Below are 14,198 nucleotides of genomic sequence, written 5' to 3' on the forward strand. Positions count from 1 at the left end.
TACAACCGAGAACCCATTTTATTATGATACAAAATAAATCTCACGCTTTACAATTCTTAACCAAATCGCAAACAAAAACAGAGACCCAAAAAACTCACCTCTGCTTAAAATGAAACAGAGAAAGAAACTGTACAAAAACTATATACTAAGCTGGAAAAAAAAAACATCAAATAATACGACAATGCTGTTATAATTGCCTCCCATTAGAATTTGATGCGGCTGAAGTTGGGAGCCTTGCAACTGCCGGTTGAGTTGGCGGGGCCGGCAGAGCATATGTGAGCCGAGATGGAGTGCTCTCAATTAACCCTGCCACTCCAGCTGCAGATGTTTGTGCATTCGATGGAAGGAACAAGTCATGCTTTTGGTCTTTGTAGGCACTCCATACCTTTTTTAAAAACAGATAGATTTAAGCAACAAAGATAATATCCAAACAACTTTTTACCAAATATATGAAATTTCTACATTAACATACGAGCAACTGTCAACTTACAGATGATGAATTCAATATTTCACGAATTTTAACACAATGGGCACCTTCAGTGGCAAAAGCATGCAGTACCTGAAGACAAAATAATGCCATACTTTTATTCTAAATCTTCTCTCAGCATTGTTTCTAAATCAACATATTATCAAGAAAAGAGGACGTACCTCAACAGCAAGCACACGACCTATGGAAGCCTCAGATTCATTCCATTTCATTTGGGCACAGAGGCCTTGCCTTCCTCCAGCCCTCCAGTCTAAGATTCCCAGTAAAATCTCCACTAGGCCAGCCCTATTTTCATTATATTATAACAGCTTAATTTTTTTGGCCCAGGATACAATATAGTACGGAAGTTTAATTAGACTTACTTTAAACCTTGTGCAACAAGAGCATCTCTAGCTCTGTTACCAGCAACAACTACACGTTTGAGTGTCTCCAAGGCTAAAATGCTCCCCCCTTGCCATCCAATAGCTTTCATCAGCAATGGTACCACCTAAGCATTACATAACCCAAAAAAAGAACCATCAATACTCTGAGAATATGCCTAGAAATAACTCAAAATATCCTCCTGAATAAAAGATTCTTGAGGTTAATTTAGGAACTTTGTGACACATCAATGGAAAGCAGGTTTCATCCAGAGTTCCACAGAGAACATTTATAAGATTTTGTTGTTAATATTTCCAAAACACTTGGAGAACTATTCAAGTTGTATTTTTGAAGATGGTACAACCGACAAGTAACTAAATTTTGAGGATGTAGCTGTGTCTGCACAGCAAATCAAATAGGGAACAGAACAATCCTGTACTATCAGATATATGCAACAAGTATAGACAAGTATTCTTTTTCAAATATCAATATATTAACACTAAACTGTATGATGCAAATTTGAACCTGAGGACTTCCTGAACTAGTGGTGGCCATAGCTTCTGCACAGATTGTGCTGGATGCAAGCTGGTGCAAGACCCGCAAGATACTAAGCCGGACCCTTTCCTGTGGAGTGGGTCCGGCAGGCTCGGCTGGACCTGCTTCAGCTCCATCCTGATCATTCAATTGAGCTGCTGAACTCCCATTCTTTGCCTCTGCTGATGCCATCACCTCTCTCCTCCCTTCGTCAGCCATGGCTGTCACTAGCTTTGGCACATAGCCAAGGTAGCCTACATGGTCTGCTAAGGCAGGGTGGACCCGAAGTAGGGAGACAAGTGCAGCTGAGAAGAGCAAAGGCAGCTCAGGATCAACTGGTTGTGACAATTCATAGTGTGTAGCAGCAATGGAGGAGAGGTATTGGTCTAGTAGACCTTCCAAGAATCTCTTTGGATTTCTCAATGGGAATTTAGGGTCCTTCAAGAAGAGTCTTACATATATTCCTCCTACCTTCATGAGAAGAAAAAATATTTTTCAGAACATGAAGTACTTCTGAACAAAAATAAAGATATGGGTATTTTTATATATTGATTGTGGGAGTTCAAAATTTCAACCATAATTTTGCATATGAATATTCAGAATACAAAAGGATTAAACTAGACAAGCTTTACCAGAACAAATCATAAGATTTAACTTTGATTAACATATTTGGTGCATATGGATAGAAAGAGAACACGAGCCCCCACACCAAAATAAATAGAAGCTAACAACTAAAATAACATCAGCATGGAGCAGGTACTGACCAAAAAAAAAGTATCAATCAGATTGTACCTGTGGTTCGTCTTTCATAACATGTTGGCCAGAAGCCTGTTCAGGCACATCCCAATCTACAACACGCCCCTTCATCTGTTCCTGATAGAGATCAGCTGCCATGGTCGACAGCTGTGCAGATAGGGAAGATGACATGGCTGGGGTCCACACAAGCTCAGGGGTCTCAGTTGTCTGCTCGAGAGACGCCACGACTGCCTCACCGGGCCCGTCTCTGACAGCTGATACCAACCCATCGGGGAGGAACCGAGCCAGAGTAATTGCCACTCTAGGTCCATGCATTGGTTGGCCCATAAGCTTGCCTAGTAAGGATGCAGCTGCAGCCCGTTGTTGTAACGGAACTCCTGAAGAAAAATTAATAGCAGCTTCAGTTTTTCCATGCCAATGGACCAAAACATGTAAAAGTTTCATGGAAGCACCATCAAATTGAAGCCAAGTATATCACAATTTTACCTTGTACTGGTAATATAAGCTCAAGAATATAAACAACACCACCATGCTTGGCCGCAGCCCATGCAAGCTCTGGTGAGCTAGCTAGGGAATAAAGCACTGCAAGGGCCCCATCTCTACATGTAGGCTTGCAATGGAGGAGTTGAAATAGAAGGATTAGGCTAGATCGCTCCCCCACCATGGCTTCTACACATGCTGCATGCTTTGTCAAAAGAGCGAGAACAGTCAAACATATTTGAAGAATCTTGCTCTCAGCCGGTACAGGCAGGCTGAGGCAATCAAAAAGTGGAACAAGTTGATCTTTGGTAGAGAAGACAGCTGCCAAACTGGGGTTGCTTGTCAATAAATTCTGTTATAAAAGGAAAAATAGTTAATTTAAACAAAACCAGGAAAATAATAATATCAATACAGTAACAATTACAATAACTATAACAACTTAATGATAATAGTACTAAAACTAGTAATCCTAATACTCCTAATAATAAAATGATAATAATATTAATTATTAATAATAATGTGCCTACATAACCAGTGTTAAGGATTGAAAAGCGCAAACAGATCGTTTTGGATGAATATATGTTCTCACCGTATGTCAACTATTCTAATTAGTATGACAATAAAAAATGTACCTGAAGTGATATCAACCCCATCCGAAGGTTAGTTATGACTTCTGTTTCCTTTGCCAGATCAGGACCATTTGGTGTACTGGTTTCAACCTCAGATGCATCATCAGTAAATGCCTCGTTTTGTTCTAAATCATTCTCTACTTCTGCATGCAGGTTCCTCCATGAAACCACAAGCTCTGAAATAAATCTGAGAAGGGCTGCGCAGAAGGCCTCAGGCTCACTTATATCGTAGTCAGGTTGGTTGTTGTACACCCGCAAGTACACATTACCGACATGGAGCTCTTTAGAAAGGGCTTGATATGCAAAGGAGTATGACTCTGTCAGGTCGTATGAGCCATCAGGACGTTGATTTGCGCGCTGCTCGTCAATAAACTTAAGCAGCTCACCTCTTGTGGAAGAATTCCATATGATCTATAGAGTCAGATTAACCAGTATTACAGTTTTCAGAAAAATCTTTGATGGGTATTTCCTGATGTACTAGAAAATTAATATGTAGTTTAAATATTTAAGTCCTATTAAAGCATTGCAGTACCTTATGAATGTTATGATTGGTATTAGTGTACAATACATATCTAACACAGCTACAAAATCTGTGGTGTCTTTCTTATTTAGTTATTTATGTTGACACTTTTGACAATTAAAAATCATAGCACAAAATGTACTGACCTCAGGTGATTCCAAATTAGCATTGAGATTTGCAAGTAGGTCTTTGGACGTTTGCTTTTTGAGCATGGCTGCAAGCTTAGGAGTAAGCAATGCTGTGAGTGCATCATGTGCTGCCTGGTTGTATGGGGTCAAATCTTCTTCTTCAGAGGGACCGCAAAGCCGTGACAGAGCCTGTGTTGCCAGTATCGCATGGGTATTTTTCGCAATTTGTACACTGGCACCAACACCATGTGCATTAGCTTCACTCTCTTCTGCTGTTGAATCATATTGTAGCAGTAGAGGTAACACATACCTTGGAGAAAAAAGAACAAGAAAAGTAGATCTATCAAATGTACATCCCAGATAAGCATGGAGGTAAAAGAATATATAATTTAAAGTTTAAACACTTCAATCATACCACTACATTGCATTTAGAAAAGATTAAAATGAATTAGCTCATTAATCATACTTGGCTTATCTCATCTAGAAGACTCATATGATTACAACATATTCTTATCCTTAGTGAAAAAATATAATTCATCTAGAAGGTTCATGAATTAGCTCAGTAAATCAATTTTGCCTTTGTTGACAAAAATTCTTTCAACAATAACATACTACGTGCTTTCAGTTGAAGAATAGCATTTCAATAACATAATTTCAGCTTTTCATGGGCCTTCTGTCATTTGTGCTTGTCTTGTACCGTAAGCTTTTTCAAGTTGAATTTATGAGAGCATGTCTGCCATTGAAATAAGTTTCTGGACAGGACACTAGCAGCCCAGACAGTACTACAAGTTCAGTTCAAAAATTACCATAGAAAGCCAGCACTTAGTAAAGCACTCTGCAACTCAGCTGAAACAGATAGATGAGCTGCTGTCTGGAGAGCTGCATCGGCAGCTGAAGGCATGAGTTCCAACTCAGTGGTGTGCACAATATCCTCAACAAGGCCGCTACATCTCAGAATTTCTTCATGTCCCGATTCGAACTGACTCAAAACTGAGAGCGTATGCATCACGTTTGTGACAATAACAGCAGCAGGTTCAGTTGCTGGGGTTGTAGGGTGGACAACAAGCATACAGCGGGATAAGAGAGTTGCTAGTAGAGGGATTCCACCATCTCTGATTAGTTCTTCACCATTAAGTCTAGATGCTGCACACCTGTACGAAAGATTGAGTGAGAGAGAGCTCAGTGAAATCGTATTCATATTGTTCAAATTCTCCCTCAAGGGAGACTAAGCCTAGTCGAACCAAGAATGAACAAAATTTCATCATGGACTGATTAATCATATAGGAAAACAAGGTCACAGAGTTAATGAACTGCTCAATTAAGCAGAAATGAAATAATTGGGGGGTTGGGGCGTGGGAATTTGTGCACTTCAGGAAAAAAAAATGAAAAATTACACTTACGTGAGCCAGATCAGCTCGGAAGCAGCAATGAGAAGCGGGGCTCGGTCAGATGAAAGGAAATTGCTGTCATCTTTCTCAACTGTGACAGAATTCAGCAACATGGGATAGCCTGCATATTTGAAGGGCTCCAATACATTTCCGTACCTCCTATACAATATACATTGAGATTTTAACAAGAGCAATAGTCTCCATAGTTGTGGCCCCTGTAACCCTTGCATTGTTGCCTGAATTTTAAATAAAAAAGCCAAAATCAGAAACTTCTTAGTTTTTAGGTTTTTAATGCTTTCAAACACCAATAACTTCTTGATACAACAGAAACTCATATCATTAGCAACAATCATACTCTATGGTTAATAAAATTTTGTCAACCATCAACAAGCCAATCAAGTTATTGTGCATCGAAGAGAAGATGTGAGCAATAAGTAATACTGGACACCTAGCAAAACTGAAATTTGGTGGCTCTTGCCACAACAGCAACCCAAGAAGTAGGCATGATGCCACTATGAAGCTTGTCGCAGAAATATGTGATCAAAATGGAGGGATGAGAGAAGAGAGCAAGATATTTGCCAAGACACTGTTAATTAACCTGAGTCACCTTTGCAACAATAGGTCATGTTTGGTTGTGGAGTAAACCCTCTACTCCACTTTTAAGGAGCCAAACGAGAAGTAAATTTGAAGGAGTAAGATGGAGTAACATTTTAGTTAATCTGGATTAAATTACTCCACCTAGAGAAGTGAAGTAACTTACTCCACCTGTGGGTCCCGCGATTAGAGTAACACCATGTTATAATTTCTCTCTCTTCATGAGCTTACTCCATCAAACTCCAACCAAACATGATTATTTTAATCTACCTTAGCTCGGAGTAAGAAATTTAAACCGGATTAACTTTACTCCACAACCAAACATGACCATAGAGACTAACATATTTGAAATAGTGGATAATTGTGGAAGAAGAGATTATTTTGCTTTCTTGGGTATTATTATCAAATGGGGAGAAAAAATGGCTCAATCAGTGGAAATGCAGTTTGTTTTTCTTAATGAAATGCACACAGAGTAGTCTTTCTAGCTGCCACTTCTTTTCAAAAAAATAAAAAAATAAAAAAGGTGTGTGAGATAGAGAGCGAGGGGGACCTGTAACCGCTCGTAAGCCTTCTGTACTGCAACAAACTTTTCCCTCCCCTCAGGATTTTTGTCAGGATGGTACCGTATTGCCAGCTTGCGATACTGCCTCTTTAGTTTCTCTTCATCAATGTTCTCAATCCTCCTATCCGATGAACTACTCACGCCACTGCCAGTCCCATTAATTACAATTTCATCCAGTGATATCTCCAGTATCTTGCATGCCTCCTCTTCTGACAAGTCCATTGGTCTTCGTGTCAGCTCCTCACGCCACATGGCAAGAAGCGATTGAAGGAACTCTACATGCTCTACAATTGGCCAGTTGAGAAACCGAATTTCATCACAAAGATTGCGGAGGTAATAACGGTGGCACCACATCTCATCTTTCAGATTTGGGTAGGTTATAGGAGGTATAGGAGCATAATCATATAGCGCGTGGCAATGTTGGGATAGCTTCTGAGGGAAATCACCAAGGTGTTGCAAAACCTGCATAAATTGATAGTACAATATCCCAATTATATTCCAAAGAAATTAACAAAAAGCTTATCTTGCTTATGTGAAATCATAAAATAAAGCTGGTGTTACACAAAATTACGACCCAACCGGTGAACCTGAATTCAAACTCCAAAAAACATCAACACCATTCATCCGCGCATACATTAAACTGATATAATATTGATTATCTAAACTGACGATTAAAAAAAAAATGCAATAGATTTTTCTTCTCTCTTTCTTATTTGATTATGACTTTTTATCATGATTAAACATACTAGTATAATCATAATGCATTTAGGAAAAAACATTTTCCAAAAAAAAACAAATAGGAGTATTTTTATTCCAAAAATCAGATAAATAGCATTAACCAGACTATTTCAATCAAATTCCCTAACTGATTATCATATATCCAATGATCCAGCCAGGGAATACCTGACGAATGAGATTCTCAGCTCGCATCTTGTGGGTCCAGATAATCTCTGGAGTATCAGAATCTGACACCATGGCAGCAGCAAATGCAGCAGACCCACTTCTCTCCAGCACATACAACAAAGACTCAGGAAGTAACCCACCCAGAATGCTTTTTTTAGCAAGGGGTAGAGTAGCAGACACTGCAGCCTCCTCTCCTCCATGAAATGCCTGATGAACATGTGTCGCAGCAAATAGCTGAGAGATTGAAAGAAGGTTTGAGCCAGCGTAGGCTAACGCAAAATAGAAGACGCCAGTGCTATAGAGGCGAATCATTGCCTTTGGGTTTCTAGTAACAATCGACTTGAGAAGAGACGCAGCTGATTCTACAATGCTCGGTTCATTTGTCAAAATAGCCTGAAAATATGAAATTTGTCAAGTGGTGTTGATCTTTGATTTCTGTAAATGATAAAGATATCGACCTTCGATTTAAGTACACCATTGGCCCAGTAATACCAGGATGTGTACCAGACAATTTTCTGATCCAACGGTCATTCTTTTTTTCTTTTTGTTGCTTTGTGGATATGTTGAGTCAATGAGATGTAGCGAAATAACATGTGAACAGCAAAACAGATGAGTTAACAAAATTGCAGATGCCAGCATTGCAAGCCTTGTTAACAACAATCCTACCAAAAGTCAAACATGATATTGGTACTCAGAATTTCACCACAAATATAAGTAAAGCATCTATGAATAAAATACCTGAGTAACATGAGGAAGACATCTAGGGCTAGATAAGGCAAATTTCACAGCTGGTGTTGGGGTCACGATCTCACCCGCATCATCCAGATCTGAATGTGCAGATGCCATGCTGTGTAATATGGACAATGCCGCATCCCCTACCTGGATGACAGTAAGAAGACAATACAAATATAGAACATGAGCAATAAGGCACATGCAAGGATTACTGTACCAGATTAGAAATCAACATAGTACAAATGACAATGCCAACCGGATCTCAAAATTTTCCTACTCTTGCTTTTATTATTTACTTTTTTCCCCTCTTGTTGGAGGCCTAGTTTCACATTTTTAGAAATAACTAAAGCATACTCCCACCTTATATGTTATGCAATTAAAAAAGAAGGTTTTTTATGTTGTCATCATACCAATTTGTACTATACACTTTAAGGGTAGTAGACAAAACCATCTCAGTGAAGGACTTAACAGAGCTCTGGTAAGTAAAGAAGTAATATAAAAAATATGGAATTACCTGAGTTGGGGTTAAAACAGGAAGTTTGGAGGCGAGGGCCCACCGCAGCTCACGTATATCCCTCAACTGCTTCCAGTCAGCCATACCAAGGGCCCAACATTTCGTAGTCCAGTCAATGGACTTTCTGGACCACAACTGCTTCACCGCATCTTTTTCAAGTGGGCCCACTCGGTTGCCATCATGATCAATGATCATCCATTCCTTCTGAGGCTCCATGAATGCAGTTGCAGCTATCAGGTTTGACTGTAGAGGGATAGAGGTTCTCTCTGGTGCCTCATGAGCTGCAGTTAGGAGATCTACTGCTAACGCGACCCCTCGGACCTTCACGCAGTCTTCCACATTTTTCAGATTTTTCATCAAGGCCTGGAAAAGTGGAAGAATAGAGATGAAATCAGTAAACAATTTATAAGGCGACAGCATAACTCTATAAAACAGGCAATTATGAACTTGGCAAGTAACATGTATTTCCAACAATTTCTATGGCATTGGATAATTGTTGGAAATGACAACTGAATGATCAAAGGAATCAAAGTAGGGGAGGAGAGAGAACAGCAACGGGCAAGGAGTATAAGATCAGCATTTTGGCGGCAATCACCAGAATTAAACAGCTTTAGAGGCCTACTTTCACTCAACTCCCAATTTATTTCTTGTTTTCGAATAATTAACAAATGATTCCTGTCCTCATAAGTTCACCAATAGTACTTACTTTTTTAATAGATAGATAAGTTTAGTATTCATATTCCCTTCATCATGTGTTTCAGGTAAACCAAAAACAGATAGGTAGAATTAGTATCTTACCTTTAACAGAAGCAGCAATCGGTGCCTTAATGCCCTATCATTTGTTCTATCAAGAAGTACCGTTATGTGAGCAGTACCCTCAAAAGGCCCAATGATCTCATGATGCTGCTCAAATACAATGGCCATAGCTCGAGCACAGAGCTCTCTAACCTGGGATCCACCACCTCCACCAAATCCATCTAGCCTCCCCAGGTCACACCAATCATCCGATGAACCCAACTCATCAGGAATAGCACCATCAACGGTCAACCCAATATCAGCCTCACATAGAAAACGGTGATACAGAGCCCTAAAAAATGCAAAAGGGTCACGCAGGTAACTGCTACCGCTCTCCAAGAAAAGACGTAGGTAGTACTGCCCCACACATACCTCTTTCGAGAGACTGTGATAGTTAACGTAGAACTCGGAATAGTTCCATGAAATACGAGGTGCACTGTTGCTGTCCTCATTAACTGTACTACCGGTTACAATATCCTCTGTTCTTTCCTTCTCCACATCTAGATTGTGTACCTCAGCTTGCAGCGCTTCTCTCAGCTCCTGCCTGGTACGTTCGTTCCATATCAGATCAGCTCGGTTGTGGTCCAAACCAGATGCCTTCCAAAATTCATACCAATTGCAAAGTAGCCGGCCAGACCCCACTGGGGTGTTCTCAACCACAACTTGAGCCGGGGTTGGAACATCAGAGCTCATCGACCCAGCAAGGTTTGAATTATTGTCAATTTCTGTACCGACCAACTGCATTGTGTTATCTGCAGAATAAATACCATATGGTTCTGCATACTGTGGGTCAGTAATCGGAATTGTACCAGGATAAGCATTAGGGTAGAACCCATACTGCCCGGAACCTGCAAAATTAGGGTCCTGAACAGGAGGGCCCATGTAATCACCAGGAATTGTAATTTTTTCTTCGACGTTTGTGATATTGTCTGGGCTAATGTAATTATTATTATTATTAACCTGGGGAGAAAACCCGTGCTCATGTGCATTGGCTGCAGTTACCCCTCTACTGACTCGGACCCGTTTCTTCTGTTGAAGTATCCTCCTCTGCCTTCTACTCAAAGGTGCCTCGTCATATTGACTCTCTGGATCGTCTGTGGCATCTGACCGTGTGTGCAAATATGCAACAAGTCCAGGAGGGAGAATCCGTGACAGCAAATCAAGGGCTGGCTGGTACGAGTCAGCCCACAGCGCCACAAGCTGGCGGCTGACATTCTGTCTCTCACCAGCTGGTAGAAAAAATGCATGCAATAGATGCCTCAACAAAGCACCATCTCTTAAAGCAGCATCTCTCATAGACTCGGCTGCAATCGCATCCTCCTCTGCAATAGTTCGCATAATGACTGCCACAGTTTCACGGACACTCTCAGCTGGGTGCCCAAAAAGTGCAAATAGCTGGCGACGAAGGCCAGCCACTTGTCGCAACAATTCCACAAAAGTTGTATGCTGAGTTGTCTCACCATGTGGTTCACATAACATGGCCTCAAGAACATCAACAACTGCCATGGATAGTAAAGGAGAAACAGAAGATGGTCTTAATCTGTTAACTAGAATAGTCGCATAGCTTAATTCTGAAAAAAGCATTGACTTTGTATGCATGAATGTAGCATGCCACTCTCCTTTGGAATCAGTCAGCATCGTGTTCTCACCAGGACCGCCTCCAATAAGCATTGCAACAAGCCCAGCAGCCTCGGCAGCAACCCCTTCAGACCCATTTCTAAGTAGGCTCATTATGCGGGTGACTGCCGCAGGGAATGACATCACGTGAGAAGCTGCATTTTTTGAGGCGAGCAGCCGTCTCAGGCATGAGATGAAACCTATAATTGTAGCTGCTGCCTTGGGGGATGGAGGCGGCAGTGGTGGGGCCTCCGGAGGGAGGTTAGCTGCATTTGCAGGAAGCATTGTTATTATAGCCATAAGTACTGCTTCTGGTACCTCAATTGTGGGAGGAACACCACTGTAGGAGATACATGCATTAAATTCTCGGATTCTGCGCCAGAGTCTAGCTCGTGAGCCAGGTACAGAGCCCCCCTCTGCAACTGTGTCTTTTGCAGTAGCACCCAGGTGTTTGAGATGCATTGCGGCAGTCTCACTGTCAGTTACTCCACGGGTTGGCATCTGGATGTGAGCTCTACCACATGGAGGGTCTATGCGGTGACCTAGCATGGTCAGCCTTGGAAGGACTGGGATAGGGCATTGGAGCTCAGTTTGCAACACATCATGTACTGTAGCCAGCAGACTGTCACGTGATGTGCTAGCATATACCTGGATATTGTTTTTTTTTAGAAAGTGTGGAAATGAGAGATTCTTTTCATAATCTCAAGATTTGAAGAAACAGACTTTTATGTAGGCAATGTTAGTTGATTTGAGGTAAACTTACATATACTGGAGAACCATCATTGAACTCAATGGCAAACATCTGGGGCTCTTCGGCAAATCGAACAAGAGCATTTACAGAAGAAAGAGGCCGAACAATAACAGCCTGCAAAATGACATAGGTATTAAAAAAATAAGGACAAACTGTTCTCATATTTCAATCTGAGCAATGCATTTCATGGATTTGGCATCTTTTTATCCTTAAGCAAATCTTAAATGGAGTTATGCCCGACAGGTAACTTTGTAACAGGGTTGAAAAACTGATCCAACTAAAGTAGTATATTTGGTTTAGAATTGCCAAACAAAATCCAAATTAAGTAGGATGAGTATTAGTAACCTCATAGTTATCAGGACGTCTTTCGACAATAGAGAATTTTGTCAAAACAAGTTGGCGTGAAACTGAGTCACCATGCTCTCCCAGACCTCCCTTGGGCCCCACAGCCAGGCTCAAGCTTTCAGTGTGAGCAGTACCATGAGCAGCGGTTCGCAGTCTTATAACTGACCATTCTCCATATGGAGTCTCATTGGCTCCAACTGCCTCTTTTGCTGAAATGGCATCAAATTTGTGAAATTCAGGAAATAGCAGGTGTTGAACTAGAAATCAGGAACAAAAGATTGCTATTGTAATTTTCTGATGTAATTGACTTGTAATTAAGAAACACACATACCCCTCCTGGCAATAAAATCAGATGATGTCATTGATTGTGATCTGTCGACGTGAAGAGTTAATCCTACCATGGATTTTGCTGTGTTTGTCTGCAAAAAAAAATAAAAAAATAAATAGAGGCACATATTACTAATTAATTAATTAATAGCAATATAGCACCACCAGAACTGCTGCTACTCCCCCCCTCAACATAAGCAACAGAAAGAGAGAATAAATGGGAGTGTTTGAGTTGGAGTGTGCTTTGGGGGGTGGGCCAAGTGAAAGATTAGGTCCAGTAAAAGGAACTGTACTGGTAAAATGACCAGCATCCATACTTATCTCATCTTTGAATTTTTCAGTTGCAAGTGCAATACCCAAACATAGCTTTAAAGTCAGTAATGACAGATAGATCAAGCATATGGGAATGGTAAGAACATACCAGATGAGAAATAATCCCGGTATTTGTGGCACCTGATGCTGCCATAAATGCTTTCCATTTTTGGCCATACATGGGGCAGAGAACAAAGCCACCTCCTTCCTGGCTTCTCTTACCAAAGCTATCGGCCAATAATATGACAGCCGGTGAATCCATGTCTCTAAAGTCCAAACACCACCTCACGTCACCAGATAGCCCGTCCAGTAGTTCAACACCAACTGATGTAATTCTCAATTTCTGCAGATACAAACAAAACCAAAGATATATAATAAGAAAGGAATGCTGTACCTTGAGACGCCAAACAACAAAAAAGAACCCATCTTTAGAACAACACAAGGATTAAATATATATATATATATATATATACACACTTACATATGGGGCCCACTCGGCTGTTCTACGCCGCAAATGCAGTACTGAGAACTCTGTGGCAGGGCCGGCAATTCTCAGTCGGCCCCACTTAATCCTGTGCAAATCAGTTAGAATCCCGACCCTCAAGGGGGACGAAAATCTGACGGCTCTAAACTTGCCTTTCCCGTCTGTTCTGACACTCAATGAGAATTCCAACGGCCCTGATGCTGCCACGTCGTCCCCACGCACAGGGGCTGCAGCCTCGAAGTCTCCAGCTACTACATCGTAGGAGTTGGTGACACCCAGGGTAGACGGATCCAGGGTTATGATGGTGGTTGCTGCAAGGCAGAGAATGCGCTTATAGCGGCCGCGCCAAGAGTGTTTGAGCACCATGTAGCGAGCGAGGTACTCGGGTTCTTCAGACAAGGTAGAGGTAGCTGACGATGCTCGGGGGGAGGCAGGAGAAGGATCGGGTGGCGGAGCAAAAGCGGCGTGGCGGCTAACGAAATCCATGGGAGAGTCGAGAGTCTCTAGAAGAGCGCGGCGGCGATGGCGATGGAGGAGCCAAGGGAAGGGAGAAGGAGAGGGAGAGAGGTGGGGCCCACGGGACTGAGTGGCACCCAGTGCGCCCGATCGGTATCCAGGGCAGGGAATTGCTGCTGGGAGTGGGATCGATCAGATCAGAGATAGATTGCGCAAATTTCCCGGGGATAATTAGTTGTTGCCGTGGGTTCCAGCCTTCCAGCCCAGCGTTGGTCGTCTTCTTCTTCTTCTTTTCCTTGAATTATTATTTTCGTTTTTTATTTCGATGTTTAACTGGTACGAATCGTCCGTGTGTTTGTTTGACAATTTTGTGTACGTCTTTCTAAATAACAATTTTTGATTTGTATTTAGATAATGGAAAGATTTTAAGACTAGTTGCATATATTACAACTTTACAACATCTTCCGTTAGCTGTATAAATAAGGGGAATTTTATGAATGCCCCTTAAAAATCTCCAAATTACG

General features: G+C 41.4%; 1 protein-coding gene across 1 annotated transcript; it reads right to left on the bottom strand.

Annotated features, from left to right (window-relative positions):
• On the bottom strand, nucleotides 1–13,969 carry GRV2 (DNAJ heat shock N-terminal domain-containing protein). The gene is made up of 21 exons (XM_078326296.1): nucleotides 13,216–13,969; nucleotides 12,844–13,077; nucleotides 12,427–12,514; nucleotides 12,096–12,304; nucleotides 11,763–11,864; nucleotides 9,386–11,647; nucleotides 8,588–8,950; nucleotides 8,080–8,220; nucleotides 7,342–7,734; nucleotides 6,427–6,900; nucleotides 5,295–5,518; nucleotides 4,701–5,045; nucleotides 3,913–4,204; nucleotides 3,250–3,657; nucleotides 2,624–2,969; nucleotides 2,174–2,514; nucleotides 1,373–1,852; nucleotides 850–974; nucleotides 649–772; nucleotides 491–559; nucleotides 1–385 (listed from the first exon to the last, which is right to left on the bottom strand). The coding sequence occupies exons 1-21, from the start codon at nucleotides 13,702–13,704 to the stop codon at nucleotides 188–190; spliced, it is 7,707 nt and encodes a 2,568-aa protein (XP_078182422.1). The 5' UTR covers nucleotides 13,705–13,969; the 3' UTR covers nucleotides 1–187.
• Nucleotides 13,970–14,198: the final 229 nt, after the last annotated feature.

Source organism: Carex rostrata, chromosome 25 (assembly GCF_964058835.1).
Source record: "Carex rostrata chromosome 25, lpCarRost1.2, whole genome shotgun sequence".
NCBI classification, from domain to species: Eukaryota; Viridiplantae; Streptophyta; class Magnoliopsida; order Poales; family Cyperaceae; genus Carex; species Carex rostrata.